At 36.7% G+C, this 19,387-nt stretch overlaps 1 protein-coding gene and 1 pseudogene across 2 annotated transcripts in view; both read right to left on the bottom strand.

Moving 5' to 3' along the window:
* Positions 1 to 1,433: 1,433 nt before the first annotated feature.
* The window catches only part of LOC110212802 (multidrug resistance-associated protein 1-like), a 102,462-nt gene continuing 84,508 nt past the window's right edge, over positions 1,434 to 19,387 (bottom strand). The window contains exons 22-28 of one of the 2 annotated variants that reach the window (XM_020992883.2): positions 19,138 to 19,264; positions 16,112 to 16,213; positions 10,723 to 10,866; positions 9,266 to 9,424; positions 5,112 to 5,278; positions 4,448 to 4,642; positions 1,434 to 4,261 (exon numbers count right to left, since the gene is read on the bottom strand). In XM_020992883.2, coding sequence (XP_020848542.2) covers positions 4,129 to 4,261; positions 4,448 to 4,642; positions 5,112 to 5,278; positions 9,266 to 9,424; positions 10,723 to 10,866; positions 16,112 to 16,213; positions 19,138 to 19,264 — 1,027 coding nt within the window. In that variant the 3' untranslated portion in view covers positions 1,434 to 4,128. Of the gene's footprint in view, positions 4,262 to 4,447; positions 4,643 to 5,111; positions 5,279 to 9,265; positions 9,425 to 10,722; positions 10,867 to 16,111; positions 16,214 to 19,137; positions 19,265 to 19,387 lie in introns of those variants that run through there. The other variant, XM_078146466.1, reaches the window with a different exon arrangement.
* On the bottom strand, positions 15,264 to 15,505 carry LOC110212854 (U6 snRNA-associated Sm-like protein LSm6 pseudogene; annotated as a pseudogene).

Raw genomic sequence — 19,387 nt, 5'->3', positions numbered from 1 at the left:
AATATCAGTTTTTAATCATACCACAAGATAAGTGGGAAAGAAAACTACCAGAAATTTGAGAGCATGGTGGTTTAAACACCAAAAAAGAGACATGGTTACAATCCAAAATCCTGTGAAAGAATAGGGGCTGGAAGAAAAGATCCTCTGAACCATATTTCCATTTGTAGGGGTTACAGTACTAGAACAGGCTGATAGGAACCTTTCACTTGAAATTGAGAAACTAGCCTGAACCACAAGTGAATGCATCTCTTCCCTCCAAATTGAGGTCTATTATTTGACAGAAATGGTGTTACAAAATTGTATGGTCTTCCCTTACTAGAGCTTCACAAGGAGGAGCCTGTTATGATAGCTCAGTCTTCTTGTCCCTACATTTGTCAGTCTGGGGTGGGGATGGGGGGGTGGGGGTTGTGATAAGCCTTCAAGAAATCCAACAGGTTATAGCAGAAAAGCAACTCCTTAAACCAAGTGACCCCTGGTGGAATGCTTCCTCCTGATTCACTTGGATGCAGGGAATGGCATATTAGCCACTATAGGTAAATGGGGTCTCTTTGCTTTATGCTTCATTATTATTCTTACACTCTGTATTAGCTGCTGTTCTAAACTATTCAAAAGAGTCCTTCCCAGTGATCTTTTCTTGGTTCATGATACTGATGAGCATATAAAAAAACCTTATAAATTTGGCTTATTGATAGTGATCCATAGTGGGAGGGGACAATCCCTCGCCACCACCAAGGGTGAAAGGGGAGAATTGTGAGAACCAGAACTTCATCTTGTGAACACTGACTCCATTTTGTGAACCTTCATTTGTTTTCCCTGTAAATCTCCTGATTTGGGGGAACCCAACTCACTCTCCTGTCTCCCAACTCAGAAAGTTCCTAATTTTTCCTCCAATAAGAAATCAAATGACCTAATCCTAAATCCTGTTTTGTATCCTGTTTATTATTTTCTTTTAATATATAAAAATTTGTGCAAAATCCGTATTCAGAGTCCCTGTGCCTACTTGCGGGCCTTAAACTCGATTTGTTCTGCATCTGCAATGCCTTGCAAATAAATCACATAGCTCAGACTTTGTTTCCTCAGTTATTATAAATTCATGCATGACACCTGATATACAAAGATGTTCTACTGTGTCAGCAAGGTGTGTTTCAGAGGCTCTTCCATTATCAAGGATGGATTTTTTGCTTTCACTCCCAGTCCTTGTTATTGACTAATGGGTAGAATTCAATGGAAAGCCAGCTGAATAGGGTCATGCAGTCAGTGGCAGACCATGGAACGGAGCAAAGCTATCAGGGTCTTGGTGACATTCAAATGCTGTAACCAATTGAACTCATCAATCAAATGAAGTGTATACATTTCATGAATAGGATAACATATAAGTCTGTTCATTTATTTAGGTTTCAAAAATAGTAAAGTAACAAGGAGACTCATTTTTGTACTCCAAAATCATTTATTAGGGACTTGAAAAAATATATCTCATATGATATTGGTAAAACAATCAATTAAACAAGGTTGAACTTACAATAAAACAAAAATGCCACCCACATGATTGGATGTTCTCATGTCTTAGTTACTCAGACAGTCCTCAGTTGGAACGCCTGGGCAGCCATCCCAATCTCCAGTTTTCCTATTTCTGAAGAAGTGTTGCAAGGTGAGATACCACATAGACCACAGACCCCTGAGTGATGATTTCAGCAGTTCTTGAAGTTTTCCTTGGGATCACGGCAGCACTGAAATAGTTGTGCTTTACCCATTTGTTAACATACTTCAACATTATTTGTAGAATTTATGTGCAGACAAAGCCAAGGCAACCAAGATTAGAAGGAAAGCAAAAAGCTGGGAAACAATTTTTACTGCCAGTGTTTCTGATAAAGGCCTCATTTCTAAAATATATAGAGAGCTGAGTCAAATTTATAAGAATATAAGCCATTCCCCAATTGATAAATGGTCAAAGGATATGAATAGGCAGTTTTCAGATGAATTTAAAGCTACCTATAGTCATATGAAAAAATGCTCTAAATCACTATTGATTAGAGAAATGCAAAATAAACCAACTCTGAGTTCAGGTTTGATGCTGGGACAAAATGAGGTGCTCAGTAAGTCATTGAGATACCACCTCATACCTATCAGATTAGCCAAATGGCAGAAAAGGAAAATGATAAATGTTGGAGAAGATGTGGGAAAATTGGGACACTAATGTGTTGTAAACTGATCCAGCCATTCTGGAGAGTAGGTATTAAATTTGAGGAAAAAAATGCTAAAATTTGACATATTTACTCACCCTTGTAAATAAAACTGTTAGCTTAAATCCCTTCCCTCCCTCCCTTATCTCCATTCAATAAGTAAGACTAAATATGGATGAATTAGGACTATTAGACTCCACTGAATTCCCATCCTTAGTATGCCAGGAGAATACAAAGTCCCACCAACTTACAAGAGTTTTGGTATAGCCACAGCAACAGATTATGTCTTGCCCAAGGCCCAGCCTCCCCCAGGTATTTGAATATGTACTTCACTTCAAAAGTTTGGCTGTTGTGTAATTATTTTTTTTTCTGGTTCTACTAAATCTTAATGATCCGAGGATGATATGAGTCATAGCAATGAAAGGGACCATAGAAGCCATGTAGTCCAATTCCATTTAACAGAAAACCGTCACAAGGAATTTAAATGACTTGCCTAAGGTCACACAGATAGTGTCAGAGGCAGGACCAAAGGGCTAGAATTTGAATCAGTTGCATTACTCACACTCATAAAACCATAAATTCTTGAAGGAGAGTGAAATCTGAAAGGGTTTTTAAAAAAAAAATTGCAGTCATAAAGAAACCTGTCTTATAATGTTTCTATCTTTGAATAATGTCAAATTTTCTACTGATTAACAAACTCATTTTGCATCAACGTCTGCTTTTTAACGAAATAACCAGGGGATATGCTGGAACCAGCTATGATGGACCTGTGCCTAAATCTTCAGTATGAGTGAGCATTTATACCTCAGAAATCAGCAGGTGCTACAAATCAGGCCTTGATTTTATTGTTTCGTTGATTGTTGTGATAGGACCAGTATTTTCCTGACACAGCTTCCCTGACTTTCTTCCTCCAAGCAAACTGATTGGCCCCAGGTTCCCCAACACTGCTTCTGGACATGGAGGCATAAAAGGTTCCAACCATGTTGTGCCTCAAAGGCTTGGTGGGTGCCTGAGACCATGCCAGTTTCCAGACCCCTATGGACCAGACTCCTTCCAAATGGAGAGCTGAGGGGCCTATTCAAAGAAGCTAAGTGTCATTGTATCTTTGCTGGATACCCCTTGCTTTGTTGAACAAAATAAATCTCCTTTGTTCAGTGACTTACTGAGCACCTCATTTTGTCCCAACATCAAACCTGAACTAAGAGGGTGCTGGGATTTAGAGGCACACCTAGACCAGTGGTGTCAAATTCAAATAGAAATGAGGCCACTGTACCATATACCATATAGAGCAGGCCTGCACAACCTGCAGCCTGCCAAATATTTCAGGAGGCCAACAGAAAATGTAGAGGATGTTTTCCTACATTCATGGGCTGCCCAAAATCCTTTGGTGGGCTAATGTAGGTTGTGCAGGGCTGATATAGAGGCATCTATATACCACATATAAGGATCCTTGTAGACTGTATATTAATTTAGAGCACTATACTTTTATATATTTCTCTCTTTATTAATACATCAACACACTAAAATCAGAAAGAAATGATATTTTAACTAGGTTTGGCCTGGACTTTAGAAAATGTTAATAACGGAGATTAAACTGAAAAGTATAATTGCATACTTTTTTCCTCAAGGCCTTGTAATTTACCAGCACACTAGATGTGTGTGTGTTCCAATTAACATACCATTATATATACATACATATATATATATATATATATATATATATATATATATATATATATATATATATATATACCCCCAAGGTTCCAACTAATGTAACATTACATATATATATATATACACACACTTGTGTGTGTGTCTATGTAATGTATAATGGTATATTTGTTGGAACTTTACTGCATTTCTTTCTAATTTTCTATTCAACAGTGAGTGAACAATATGGCTTACAAACAAAACAAATTTTTCATAAGAACCAATCAATAAGTCCAAATTATTTATGTGTTATATCTGCATCTTGTATGATTCCAGCCTCTTTTACCATTTCAGAAAAAAGCCCTTTCTGCCGGATCAAATTCTGAGGCGTTTCAAATTCTATAATTCTTCCAGAATCTAGCACAAGTATTCTGCAACAAGAAGAAACAATAATGAGTAAGCAGATGGTCCATTTTTCATCTCTGTTTTTCAGTCTTATGAGAATGTAAGGGTATTCATTTAAAGTAAATATATTTAATTATCTCAGTTCAAGAATCTAACGTCACTAATAATTAACTTGAGTAAGTCACACTGACTGTAAAGAAAATGAAACATACCTTTCTGAATCCATGACAGTATGCAACCTGTGAGCTATAGTCAATATGGTGCAGTCAGCAAATTCCTTCTGGATGGTGGATTGTACCAGGCTATCTGTCTCATAATCCACAGAGGCTGTTGGTTCATCTAGGACAAGAATTTTTGTTTTCCGAAGCAATGCACGAGCAAGACATACAAGCTGCCTTTGTCCAGCACTGTGGCAATAAATTTAATTGTCATTTTGATGCTTTGGTTGATATCCTATCTCTTGGAAATCCCTTTTATCTTCAAAAGTTTATTATCTGACTACTTTAAAAAAAACACTTCCTTTTCACATACATTTCTTTGCTTTGAGAATGGTATAAAAGACACACCTACTTTCCTTCTCACATTAAGAAATTTCCTTTTATCCTGATACTAAATTCAGTCTGGCTTACTGTCTTTGATGCTGCTAGTACTGTGGATTCGTAGATGCTGACAGCTTTAAGAAGAGATAAACAGGGGAAAATGGAGAAAACAAGCTATTTTATCTATTCACATTGTTCAGACTGGGGCTGCTACTTTGCGTCTTGGGCTTCTTTCTTAGAAGGGGCTTAAGAAAGGAGTGCTATTGACAGCTCACGTGGATTTGTGGCAGTTAGAGAGTAGCAGTGGAAACTCAGCTCTCTTTTTTTTTGTTCCTACCTGAGGTTCTCACCACCTTCTGAAATCTCATGCAGCAGCCTCTTGGGAAGAGATTGCACAAAGTCCTTTAAGTGACATAGTTCTAGTGCCTCCCAAAGCTCATTATCTGAATACTTTTCAAGTGGATCCAGGTTCATTTGGAGTGTGCCAGAAAACAAGACAGGGTCCTATGGAATAATGCAGCCCATAGAAATATAACTGTTATCAGGGTAAGGAAATTTGAACAGTAAAGTTAGCTTAGAAAAGAAATAATGGAAACCTAAAATAGAAAAAGCTAATAATTTTCAAACATGCTACTTGGAAAACAAAACAGTGAAAGAATTAGGGTAAATTATAAACTACGTATGTAAATTAAGTTTGTTACACATACATTTTGTACCTGGAACAAACTAACATTACATAATATAAAACTATGTAAACTAATTTACAATTAAAGATTTGTTACGGAAAATAGCAATTTGGCCTTTTTAGAAAATCTGTTCTCTGAAAAATATTTCTTCTCTTTGAGAGTTACAAGAATTAATCAAATTAGTTTGGAAGAAAATTCATAAGAACAAAGATATATACCTACTGACACAATGACAGGTAATATACTTAAAATTATAGATGTTCAGATAACTAGTATTATCCAGGCAACTTCCTCTAGTGCTATGAGTAATTCGTTTGGTTTTGTAGTCATCTCTCATACTTGTTAATGATTAACTTCTTTTGACTCTATAGACAACTAAGTAAAATAAGGACAGGAAATCAAATATTGATTTTGTATTTTATATTTGATTCCATTCTGTAATTGATTCTATTTTGTAGCTGCCTGAGTGACATTTTGTTGCCTCTGAGTTAAGTTCATAAGTTCATGAGTCCAGAAGTTCTGTTTTCCTTTCTGAGTTAAGTTTAAAAGCTGTTTCCCTGTAAGTCACTTCAGTGGAAAGAAAACAGTTATTTCTATAGAGCCTTGCATACCCATCAACAATTAAAGGAGCTCTGTTATCTTACTAGCAAACAGGTGGGCACCAAGAAGTCTGTTATTTCTTTTTTTTTTAATTTTTAAAAAAATGTTTACATAATTGGGGTTAAGTGACTTCTTAGGGTCACACAGCTAGTAAGTGTCAGGTGTTTGGTCTGATTCCGCATTTGAACTCAGGTGCTCTATCCACTGCACCACCTAGCTGCCCCAAGTCTGTTATTTCTATTCAACTAATGAGCAGATGTACTCTATCCATCAAATTAACCTTTCCTGACAGCAGGATGGAAGGAGGGGCTATTACCAGCCCCAAATGTCTAGCCAATCATAATTGTTTTTGCCACCTATGACACTTCAGACTTTGTAACCAATCATATTGTTTTCCATCTGTGATGCTTCCTCTTCTTTGTTCTCTTGTATTTCCCAAAACTATAAGAAGGTTAATAAGCCCTATCTCATGGTCTTTTGGCTGACTGAGGAGTCAAGGGACCCCTTTTATTGATAATTGCTAGCCTTACTTGGAACTTTGTGCTTCAGTTTACCATAACTTTCAAACATAACAGGACCTTGAAAAATTCAGAAGTGAATTATTGTAATTAAGAGCTATTCTAATACCATACCCACTTAGAATACTAAATTATAATTGAAGTTAAACTGTATCCCTATTTTTTTCTTCATTGCTCTACTTCTGAATTTCTAAAGTCAGAGGATCTCATATGCACTCTGTTGATCAGGCATTTTAAATACCAAAGGAATGTATGTATTTACAAACATATATACTTGATCAGAAGTAATATGCACATTATGCATATATGTATACTTTTTGATCAAGTCTTTTTATCTGTACTTCAAAGTCAGAAGACTCTTAAATTTACACTTAATTCTGTTTTCCTTAGAGATGTCCCTGATATATACATATATGTATACATATACGAATATGTGTAGACACACGCATATATTTGTGTGCATATATGCATATATGTATATATACACACATACATACAAATAAATAACAAATATAAATATTTTTATATACATAAACAAAAACAAACTGTAAAACTGGTAACTAGGGAGCATTACTTGTATTACAAGTGGATTCTTTACAAAAACAAGTCTATTTGCTTCTCATGCAATACATTGTTTTCTTTATGTGTTTGTAGGGTTTTATGAAACAAGAATGTGTAAAAGTTGGCTTGAAGCTTAACATAAAAAACCTCAAAACTGAAGATCTTGGCAACTGGTCCCATTACTTCCTGGCAAATAGAGGGAGAAAAAATGGAAACAGTGTCATATTCTATATTCTCGAGCTCAAAGATCATTGCAGATAGTGACTGCAGCCACGAAATTCAAATATACTTGCTGCTTGAAAGGAAAGCTATAGCAAATCTGGAGAGTATGCTACCTCAAGTCTCTCCCTACTCCAATCCATCCTCCATTCAGTCACTTAAAGTGATTTTCCCAAAGCACAGACCTGATCATGACACTCCCTGGCCCTCCTCCCCCAACTCAATTTACTCCAGTGGTTCCCTATTGTCTCCAGTAGCAAATGTAAAATGTTCTACTTGGCATTCAAAGCCCTCATAACCTAGCCCTCTCTTACTTTTCCAGTCTTCTTACACCTTACTCCTCTTCATTCCAGTGACACTGGCTTCCTTGTTGTTTCAAGAACAAGACATTCCATCTCTTGGCTCCCAGCATTCTTTCTGGCTGTCTTCCATGCCTGAAATACTGTCCATTCTCTGCTCCAACCACTGACCTCCCTAGAATCCTTTTGTTGTTGTTCTTCAGTCATTTTCAGTTATGTCCGACTCTTCATGACCCCATTTGGGGTTTTCTTGGCAAAGATACTGCCGTGGTTTGCCATTTCCTTCTCCAGCACATTTTATAGATGAGGAAACTGAGGCAAATGGGTTAAGTGACTTGCCTGGGTCACACAGCCAGTAAGTGTCTGAGGCCAGATTTGAACTCAGGAAGGTGAGTCTTCCTAACTCCAGGCCTGACACTCTATTCACTATACCACTCAGCTACTCCCTGGCTTCCTTTAAGTCCCAACTAAATCCCTCCTTCTACAGGAAGCCTTCCCCAACCCCTCTAATTTCCGATATAGCTTGCTTTTTTAAATAATTGTTTGTATTCTCCACCTCACTCCCCATTATATTGTAAGCTTTTTGAGGGCAGGGACTGTCTTTTGTATCTTTTTGAATCCCCAGAACTTACCAGAGTGCCTTACAAATAGTATAAGCTTAATAAATGTTGATTGATTATTAGATAACATTTCTGGAGTTTATAGAAGTGTAGATTTTCAATGTTTTCAGATTCTTTAGCTTTTTCTTCCTTAGACTTAAATGACTTCTTAATTTCTGCTCTTGTTTAATCTAATCTGAGTATAGGAATGAAGGTGTAGTGTGTGTGTGTGTGTGGGGGGTGTATGTATATTTGAATGATGGAGGGGAAATGATGAGGTAATGGAAACCCCCTTGGTAAGATTGAGAGTCCACTTGGTTGATTCCTGAGGGGTTATTACATTAAAGTTACTATGGTCAAGTGGTATGAGGTACTTTCTTGGAACCTACATGAAAGCAAGAGGCAAAAAGGAGGGGGGAATTCTCATGCAAAGCACCAGTGACATATCCAAAAAGATAATACCTAGTAATTCACCTCCTTGGCCCATATCTGAGCTGGCTCACAAACTCATTCTACTAAACATAGGGGCTTTGTTTAAATTTAGGTTATTAAAATCTTTCTGCTTAAAATCACTCCTGCTTATCCTTGAGTTTATCAGGGACTACTGTTAAAAAGTATCTCCAACATATTCCTTATCATCCCCTCTCACCTGACTTCATCCACTCAAGGAATTCCAAATGGAAACTCCCTCAGCTGTAACTTCAAGTCTTAGTTAACTGGGACATTTTGAAGTCAAGATTTGTCCACAATTGCACAACAGTATATTTCAGGCACGCCTTGAATTTGGGATCCCATGATTCCAAAGTCAGCCTTCTATACACAACAACATGCTATCTCTTCTTTAAAATATTCCGTTCATAAAATTATCTTTACACATTTGTTACACAAACTTAGGAATACTTATAATGATAAAGAGAGACTATTAGCGTAAGTACTTTCACAGTCTTGAGTTCTTATGCTTAGAAGTACACCCGATAGTAAACACATTTTATTTTAATAGATATTTTACCTGTGGAATAATGTTAAGTTTGCCACGTAGATCATGAAGTCCAATAGCTGATATGTCAATCCCATCAATAATAATTTTGCCACCTGATTTTTCTACAATTCTAAATAAGCAATTTGTCAATGTTGATTTACCAGCTCCAGTTCTTCCTACAATTCCAACCTGTAATGAAATAGATTATTAAGAACAGCTCATATGTTTTCTTTATTTTTAGAAAGAAAATGCTTCTAATTAAAAATGCATCACAATAGCTTTCAGGTCACTAGAATCCCATTTTTGTACATTGCAATTATAGTCTACTAAATATGGGACCCCAATGGTATGGCATAGTTAACATTCCTCCCCAAATGACCATCCTGTAACCACATAAAAACTTACTTATCTGACAGGCCTCCTAATTATTCTCCCTGTTTCCAGTCTCTCCCCTCCTGAATCTCCCCCAGTTTTCTCTATGGACTTTTGGTTGTTACACAAAACAAATTATGTAATAGATTCCTAAGGCTGTACCCTACTAAGAGATTCCCTCCTTGTTGAAATGTATTTAATCCTGCCTATCTCTGCCCATCTTGGACGCTCTAGTACTTTAGTGCTGCATGGAGCCCCAAATTGTGATTCTCTTGCCTCAATTAAAGATCCTCGTTTTTGTTACTTTGGTAGTCTTCTTTATTTCAAGTTGACATAACTCCACCCTTTGCCTCTCAAGCAGGCATCCAATACCCAGTAAATCCTTCTCCCACAAAGAGGAGAGTTTTATGAAACTGTGTTTGAGTCCTCCGTTACATTCAAGTTGTGGCAAGACTAACCAGGATACCACTCTTCCTCCTCCTCTTCCTTAACCCCACTATGGGTTAAGAAGATAATAAAACCAGAACTTGATTCCAGATAGTAGGGCCAAGCTCAAGCTGTGCCTCCCTTGAGTCAGCTTCCCAATGACTTCTAACTATACTGATAAGACTTCCTGGTTTCCTACGGACATAAAAAGCCCTACTCACGTAAGGTAAGAGCACCTTCAGTATGGTGGATATCTAAAAACCACTCATCATACCCTGGCCTACTCAACAAACTATGTGGAAATTACAGGGACCTGCCAATGTATCCTTTCATATCCTTGTTAAGTAAACCTTTTTGTTAACTGTTCAGATACCTCATTTCTTCCTAACACTTGAATCTGAATAAGAGGTGCCAGGCCTACCCAGAATACAAATGAATCTTCTCAGAGGATTAAGGAAGAATGGAGAAAGCACTTCAAAGAGTAATTTAATTTAAAAGGTCTGAGTTCTATAAAGAAGGAAAAATAGATTTGACTGGTAATTTTATGAAAAACAATCAAGGCATGTACTTTAAAAATGTATTTCCATGATATAAGAATCAAAGGAAGAAAATGATTTTGTATTTAAAACTATTTTATATTAGAGTCATTGCAGACATAGTGATTGAAGAAAGAATTGTAAACATGGTACCTTTTCTTCACTGTGAGTTCGGAAAGTAACATTTTGCAAAGCTAAACCAAGATCTGGGCGATAACGAGCTTCATAATTAACAAATTCTACTATCCCTTTATCGGGCCAGTGTGATGGTGGCCTGTTAGATTTTATCCGTGGTGCCTAAAAACAACAACAAAAAAGATATTTAAATGTATGCCAATGACAATTTTGAAATAACTCACTCTTCCCAAATGATTTTTTTTTTGTACTTTAGTAAATTCTGAAACCAGATAGCTCTCATTATTATTTTTTTTTGCTGCAAATACTGCCCACATGAGTCTGGACAGATCCTACAAACTGATGTTTAATAAGTATCAAGCTTTCCCATTTTCTATGAGATGTCGAGGAGATATTTTCTACAGTAATAGGATGAAATAAGCTCTCTTGATATTAAGACTGAAGTTTATACCACTGTACTTTGTTCCACCAATGTTTTTAAATCCTTTCAGATTGTTCTAATTCAGTTGGGTACTTTAGTATTTTCTTGAGCTAATTCAGTAATAGGAATATTAAGCATTGTTTGTCTACCCATTTGGGGATTTGACAAAATACATATAAGTCACATGTTATTTTATTCATAATTAGTGAAGAATTTAAAATAGCTCAACAATTTTATTTCATTGACCTCAAAAGGAATGACAGTTTTTCAAAAGTAAAGTTTTGGGCTGTTATGACACTAATATCTTAATGCAGAGAGAGGAAAGAAGGAAGGTTCCACAACTCCTGCTAGTATTTTTTCTTTTGTATGATATAATGATTTTATTCAATTAGTACAATAATAAATTCCTTTTCTATATTTTGAAAATTTGCATTTCTAAGAAGAGATCAATTTGTTTTCAAAATGGATTTTTTTCCATTTAAATTTTTTTTTTATTAATACCTTTTGAGGGTTTTTGTTGTCGTTTCTTATAAGTTGTTTCTCAGTATAACACCCACCCCCCCTAAACTTCCCTTGTAACAAGTAAGGAAAATTAACCATCAAAGTAGTCATACCTGACAGTATATGCAACATTCTAATTATCTAATTCTATGAGAGTAGGTGTATTTTTCATCTTTTCTTCCTCAGGACCAAGACTACTCATTGCATTTAATCTGAGTTTAGCTACTTTTTAGTTAATTTCATTTATATTATTATAGTGATTATTTATATTGTTCTTTTGTTTCTGTTTTCTTAGGTGTGCACCACTTCATATATGTTTTCTTAAGTTTTTTTGAATGTCTTATATTTATAATTTCTTACAATATAGTAATATCCATTTAATTTCCTATAGCAATATTTGTTCAGTCACAGTCACTACCTCCAGTCAATGATTGTCCACTCTGCTTTTAGCTTTTTGCCATTACAGAATGTTGCTATGAATATTTTGTTATATGTGGGATCTTTCTTTCATTGATCTCATTGGGATTTATGCCCAGGAGTGGGATTGCTAGGTCAAAGAATTTAGTTACTATATTTGTAAAATTCCAAATTATCTTACATCTGATTTTCACAGGGCTTGATACTTACTAGGTGCTCAATAAATTCTTGTTGATTCATTGATATGTGAAGATTTAATACTACTTGGGACTTTCTACTGCCATAGGAAGATTTAATTAGCAAAAATGATCATTTTTAAAGTTTTGAAAGAACCCTATAAGAAAAATAGATAAACTATTACGCCAAGAAAAGACTGATAGAGAAGAATACTCTATTTAGTTAACTCAAATACACCTGATATAGCCAAGCAATGGCTACAAAAGAAAGATGCAGAAGTTTTATAAAAAATTGCCTTTAATTCTTTTGAGATAACTGTTATCAGAGGTTATTGTATCTAGAGATTTTTGTTAGAGAACTTGGAATGCAGGGATTACAACAAACAAAACCGTAGAGACTCATAATGATTTCTAGGAAGCATGTGAATTTGAGGGGAAAGAAACTCCTGGTGAACTAAGCAGTATTAAATCTGATCCACTTTGACATGAAATCTAAGGTGAACCAGTGTGTTGCTCTTATCTTGCTCTTCTATTCCCAATTTTTTTTCTATTCTTCTTTAGGAACTACATCTGGTTGATAAATAAAGTCACCCTTTACGGCTGGAGCATAGAGAGTGGGATTTTCTGCCAGATCTCTCTCTCTCTCTCTTACAATGGATTGGCTTGTTCTCATATCCAGTGCTTCAGTGGCTCTATAACATCACATGTCATAGCCTACCTCATGATATGAGGAGCCATTGAAATATGAATCCCTACCTGTAAGATTTAGGGCTGAACTAATCAGCCAGCAATCATTTATTAATCTGCTTCTCTGTGCCAAGTACTGTGCCAGACACTGGGGGGATGCAAAACCAAAGATGAAACAGTCTCTGCCCTCAAAGAGGGTCACTCCCGATGTAATTTTGATTTGCAAGGTTTTAATTCTCTCTTTCAGAATGTACTTTGTAGAAAGAATATGTTTTCTTTGTTATAAATTCTCATCTCACCTATGTTTTTGAGATGTTTGACAACCCTGATTTTCACCTTTATTTTCTTTGGTATGTCTTTTATTTATTTATTTCTTGCTCTTTTGAACCACTCCAGAGGTTGTTCAGATATAATTCCAGGGAGGGTATATCATGGTAGTTGTTCATAGTACTTTCCCTTTTACTTAGGGATTTTCAACTTTTTTTTTCACTTTTACTAATGGTGGTGATTCATTTTCCTCATTGTATGCTATTATTCTTTCTGCTGGTTTTTCCGTGAAATTGATCTTGTTATATATTTTCCTATTCCCTCCCCCCCACCTCTTCTTGGTGTTCTTCTTACTATTTTGAGATGGCTGGGGAAAAGACTGGATTTGTCCATGATTTGCTGTACATCCATCTTGCCCACAGACTTCCTCTTTCCCCCCCCAGTTTCTGTTGCTATATTCACCCTTTGTCATTTCAGGAAGCTGGGGGCAGGACTTATGCTCAACATTTTGATCTTGCTGGAAGCCTGTTATTAGACAGTATTGATTCTGGCTTTCTACTATAGAGTCCTTCCCCCACCCAAAGCCAACTTTCTCTGCCATCTAGATCAACAAAACTGGGTAGAATACTACCTCCTGGCTCCTAGAAGACAAGTGAATGCCTCCCACAGATTTTCTACTCAAGAGGTTTCAAAAAGTAATAGAGCAATCATGTGATATCAAGTATGGGGCAGATGGCAGCAGGTGAAGCTGAGCGCAGCTAAAAGTAGTAACAGGTTATGTGACTTTCTGTTCTTTCTTTAGAAATGACTTTGTTTCTTTTCTTTTTGTCTTTTTACTGCTGTTTAATTGGCACATTTCTTGCCATGGCCATAGCGGGAGCTGAAATCTCGTTTTGTCATTTTTGCAGGCAGTTATACTTCTACTTATTACTCTTTCAGAAAAGCTCCAGGAAAAAAAAATAAAATATCTAACACTTATTTATAGGCATTTTTATTTATGTATTTGTATGTTTTTGGCAATAACGATTGTTATTCATTACTTCAAGGCAACAAAAATGAATGAAATCAAATTATTAATGAAATGAGAGAAACTGACAAATAATTGAAAAGATCATTTTGGACAACTAATTCATGCTTCCTACTTGCAAAATCTTAAAGAATTACTAAAAAGGAACTAAATAAGCTGATGTGAGTCTCCTGTCTTCTCCCTGTCTAAGGCAACAGAAGGGACATGGTTAATTAATAAATTGGCTCCATATAGCCAAAATAGTAAGGTGACTACATCAATATAATCTTCCCTTATTACAACCACAGTTTTTAAAATTACAGGATTGATGTATTTTATCCCAGGACTGTATATGGTAATCTATGCAACTTTAAATGGGGCTTTTAAAAATAGACTACACTACACAGGTGGCTTTTAAGTAAAATATAGTTATACCACATAGGATCAGTTTTGAAGTGCAAGTCATATTTTGTAACCCAAGTGATTCAAATCCCTTTAGTTTGGGACCCTCTTCTTACTGGTGGAGATCATTGTCTTGGGTTGTCATGAGGGGCAGAGAAGAATTGGCCAGAACAGGAGAGAGGAGAGCTCTGATTTTTATGGACTTGTTTCAGTCTCTTCAGTTCTTCAGTCTTTTTAGGCACTTCTGGCTTCCAAATTGGAGAGAGAAAATGGATGGTGCCAAGCCCACTTCAGGTTGTTGACATGAGAAGAGCTGGCAGTCTCCATCACATCCCTATCCCCACCTTGCTATACTAGACATTTGAAGGAACTTCCCCTTGTGTGAGATCCAGGACTCTTTTTTTTTCCAGCTGCAGTAGGTAACAATCTGTTACCTTTTTTTTTTTTAATTCATATTACTGGCACAGTAAGAAGAAAGTTACCAAAACTTAAAGGGTGAAAGAACTCTGTATAACTGAAACCATTAGTTTATGAATGTTTAAAATAACTCTACTTCTTTCCCCCAAGTCAGTGCATAAGCTATAACAAAAACAGGACATTTTACATAACAAAAATAGGAACAATTTTTTTTATTTTTAAAAAAATATGTGAAAATACAAAAACTATTCCTTTCCTGACATCTTCACATTCTTCTCTTCTGTGTACTTATATATAACACATTGTTTCCTCAAATAAATGTATCCCCATACTTATTCTTTAATTGTCCATTTACATATTCTCCTGTTTGTTCCAGAGCTATATTCATGTGGCATCCAGGCAAGCCAGGATACCTTGGTAGTCAACTCCAGAATTTAACTTTACTACAACCCATCTTCTTACGATTTGCTTTAGGAAATCACTAAGAGTTTACTTCTATAGACTCATTTTAGCAATCCTCTAAGCTCCTCAGGCCAGCACCAGCTTCAACCTCCTCTAGGACTCTCTCTTGCTTGAACTTAGCGATGGAAAGACCCTTCACTCTGTATCATCTGATATATTTTTCTCCTAGATTTACTATCTCTGATTTCTGTCCCGCTATGGACTTTGATAAATGGCTTCCTTTGTGTGTTTATTGTGAACTGATATTTGGTGGGGAGAAAGTCAAGCCTTGAATATAAAGGGGTGCTGATCAGAAGTAATCTTGAATCTGAAAACCATCACACCTAGACTAATAATATTTAAGGGAGCAGATAGATATAATTATGGCTCAGTACTCCTCTCTCTGAGGACAGCAGAGTGGCCAAGTTTCTGGCTCTAACCTCCTACTTCCCCCTCCTGGCAGGAAGTTAAGTCTTTCTTGAAGAAGAATGGAAAGAGAAGCAGTTGGAAATGTCTATTCTATCTCCCACTGAGCCACACAATGACCCCCTCATACTATATGTACCTTTGCTACATTTTGATAAACTACTTTTACAAAAAATTACCTCCAATTCAAGTGAAGAACATCTGTCTTCTTGTTATATTAATTGATAAAGGGTTTGGAAAGCTCACCTCTTTCTGGATGTTTGTATATTCAAAAACTCTTTCAATGGAAATTGCATTGGTTTCAATTTCACATGCTTTTCGAACCCAAAAGTTCAAAGACTGAGTAATCTGAAAAATATTTTTTAAATTAATTTTCTGGTTTGTTTGACATGTATACATAAATTCTGTCTTTAAATATTAGATGATATAAATAATGGAATTCAGAGAAAAAAAAGAGTAAAAGTTAGACCATTCATTATGCAACTAATATTAAAAGCTGGCATCATATAGCACTTTGTGACATATAAAATATTTCACTTCTCATTTAATACTTACAGTATTCTTTAAAAAAATAGATAGCAAAGACATTGTTACCAATAAATATTGAGTAACTTCTCTGTACCAGCTACTTTTAGCCAGGTGCTATGGAGGCTACAAAGATGAGTAAACTGCAGTTCTTGCTTTCAAGGAGCGTATACACTAATAATTACACAAATAACTCAACATAGAGCAATATGTGGTGGATGCATTAAGGAGAAGTACTACAGTAATAACAAGGAAAGACGGGCCCTTCAAGCTGGAATAAGCAGGAAAGACTTCATAAAGGAGGTAGCATTTGAATATGACCTTGAAAGATAGGTAGAAGATGAAAGAGAGAAAGGAAATTCTAAGCACAATGGGTAACATGAGCAAAAGTTGGCAGGCTAGAAGATCCTCATGGATGTTACAGGATGGGTGAGTAGTACAATTTTGTTTATATGAAACCCCCTCCAGGCTTCCTTCCCTAATCTAAACTGGAACTGGAAGTTTGGGTCCCCAGAAGGGTGGCTGCTCAGTATTCTAAGAATAGCCCTGCGGGTCAATTTCCTCCTCTCCTATGGCTCACATGCTCCTGCTTAATAACCAGATGACCCATTTCTTTAGCAAAGGCATATTCTCAAATGGCATATCAAGAACAGTAGTTGCAAGGCATTGCCTTCCCCAAACCTGGGGTGTACTCACCCACAAACATAGGTAGTCTGTGGGCACAAACTAGAAATACCATGGTAGTGAGATACGTATGTAAGAGACACACAAAGACAAGGCAGCTTACAGCTCCAGAACTGTACGCCCTTCATAGTTTTTCCAGAGAGTCCTCGTAAAGTTTGCTGCAAAACATGGCATCTGTGAGGTATGAGTGATTCTACTGTTTACTTGGGCTAGCTTTTTACAGGGTACAGTGTCTATTCTGGAGGTGTCCATTCATGGCTTGTCCCTGGTAAGACATGGCATCTTGGAGTCAATATGCTGCTGGACTTGGTCAAGCAGGTCACTTGGCTACCAAGACAGCTCTTCCTCAGTCCTCTGGACTAGACTAGAGTGCTCAGCATCTGGGTATGGCTGCGGCTGGGTCGGGCTGGCAAAGTACTGGCCACTTGGTATTGCTGGATTGGCTACTCGGCCACCAAGCAGCTGCTGCCATATTGGGTGGGCTAAGTAATTAGGGTGCTTGGCTACTGGACTGGGATACATTGCTCAATCCCTGGACTATCTTCTGGACCAAAGTCTTTTCTAGATAGCTAAATCTATTGAACTCCCTGGATCAGGGGTGGGGAACCTGCCACCTCAAGGCCACATGTGGCCCTCTAGGTCCTCAAGTGTGGCCTTTGACTGAATCCAAATTTCACAGAACAAATCCCCCTAATAAAAGGGTTTGTTCTGTAAAACTTGACTGAGTCAAAAGGCCACACTTGAGGATCTAGAAGGTCACATATGGCTTCAAGGCTACAGGTTCTCCACCCCTGCCCTGGACTTTCTCTTTGTTGAATAGCTTCTATCTTTCATCACCTTCAGCCTCTGGCTTGGCTGGGTGGGACTGTACTTTCTTCAGCTGTCATGTTAATGTGCTCCTTCATCTCCAGGACTCATCCTTAGCCTAGATTGAAAGAAGCTTCTTGCCTTAGACTTCCTCATTCTGAGCTGAGTTTTATTACCTATATGCAAGAGGTGGGAGAGATCTAATCTTTCCTGTTTGACAGTCTGTCTTGGTTCAGTCAGTTCCCTCAGTAAGGGAGTTCCACATTTGCTCATGGTAATAGCCCCAATTCAGTCAGTTATATTTCCCCAACCCCTACTGCAGTCTTACATGGTAAAGCGGCTAGTTGTGCAAGCATGATTGAAGTCTGTGGCCTAGAGGAAAATTCATTGCTTCTATTGGCTTTTCCCTATGCAGTTGAACAATAGTAATGCCCTTTCAAAGGTATGGAGTTTTATTTTCAATAGAAAGGTCTTTATCTTTCTATTTCAATTTCTCTATTTTTTGCCCCTTATAACTCCCAACTTTGCTGAATTTGAAGGTGATGCAACCTTATTTGTATAAAGAAGTAGTGGAAGATAATCTGTGGAAATGTAATCTGTGGCCAAAGTTTGATGGACTTAGAATGCCAGGCTATGGAACTTGGATTTTATATGTAAAATATTGATAAGCAATTGAAAAATTTTGAGTATAGGGTAATATGAATAGAGATGTGCCTTTGGAAGATTAATCTGCAGAGATTTGACCAGGAATTATGGTCAGTTCTGGGAGATTACAAACAAAGAGAACAGTTAGGAGGCTATTTCATTAGTACAGAAGAGATGTAATTAGGGACGCAATAAATGGAAAGGAAGGGATGAATACACATGACGCTGTCACTGTGAATCCTTTCCTTGAAACTTTAGGAACTGAATTCAGCCTTTCACTCTATAAAAGCTGAATATAGGCAGTAATATGAAGTTCTTGGTACCCAGGGGCAATAACAATGCATGACTAATGTTTTTGTTTTTGTTTTTACTACATTTATGCAAAAAATTAGGGAATTAGAACTACTTTTTGAGAAAGTTATCTCAAAATAAGCCCAGAGCTTGATATCAAATTTACACAGAATTGCCTAAGATTATTATTTTTTTCAAATTATACTTAATTGTACCTAGCATTTGATTTGAATTGTCAAAGGAAATCATATTTTAGTCAATGATCCATCTTTGCTGTCTGGAAAACTCCAACAATGCCAAAAAGAATGATCATTACTTACATTTAATGCATAAGATATGATTAAACCAACTGTTGTGGAGTCCACTGCATCTCCTGCCAGGACAGCGAGTAATGCAGCAAAGAAAACCAGTAAGTTGCCAAGGAATTCAAGTCTAACAGAGAGCCACCTGCAGTGAAAATGATAGTCATTAATGGCAATGAAGTCCAAAGAGTATTTAAAAAGTCAGCTATAACAGGTGGTAAGATATCTTATGTTTGAAGGAGTAGGAACCAATCACTTTGCACAATTT

This window comes from Phascolarctos cinereus, unplaced genomic scaffold (assembly GCF_003287225.1).
Source record: "Phascolarctos cinereus isolate Bilbo 61053 unplaced genomic scaffold, phaCin_HiC Scaffold_726;HRSCAF=1367, whole genome shotgun sequence".
NCBI lineage: Eukaryota > Metazoa > Chordata > Mammalia > Diprotodontia > Phascolarctidae > Phascolarctos > Phascolarctos cinereus.
Note: the sequence above shows the minus strand (reverse complement) of the source record. Positions and strands in the feature narration are given on the sequence as shown.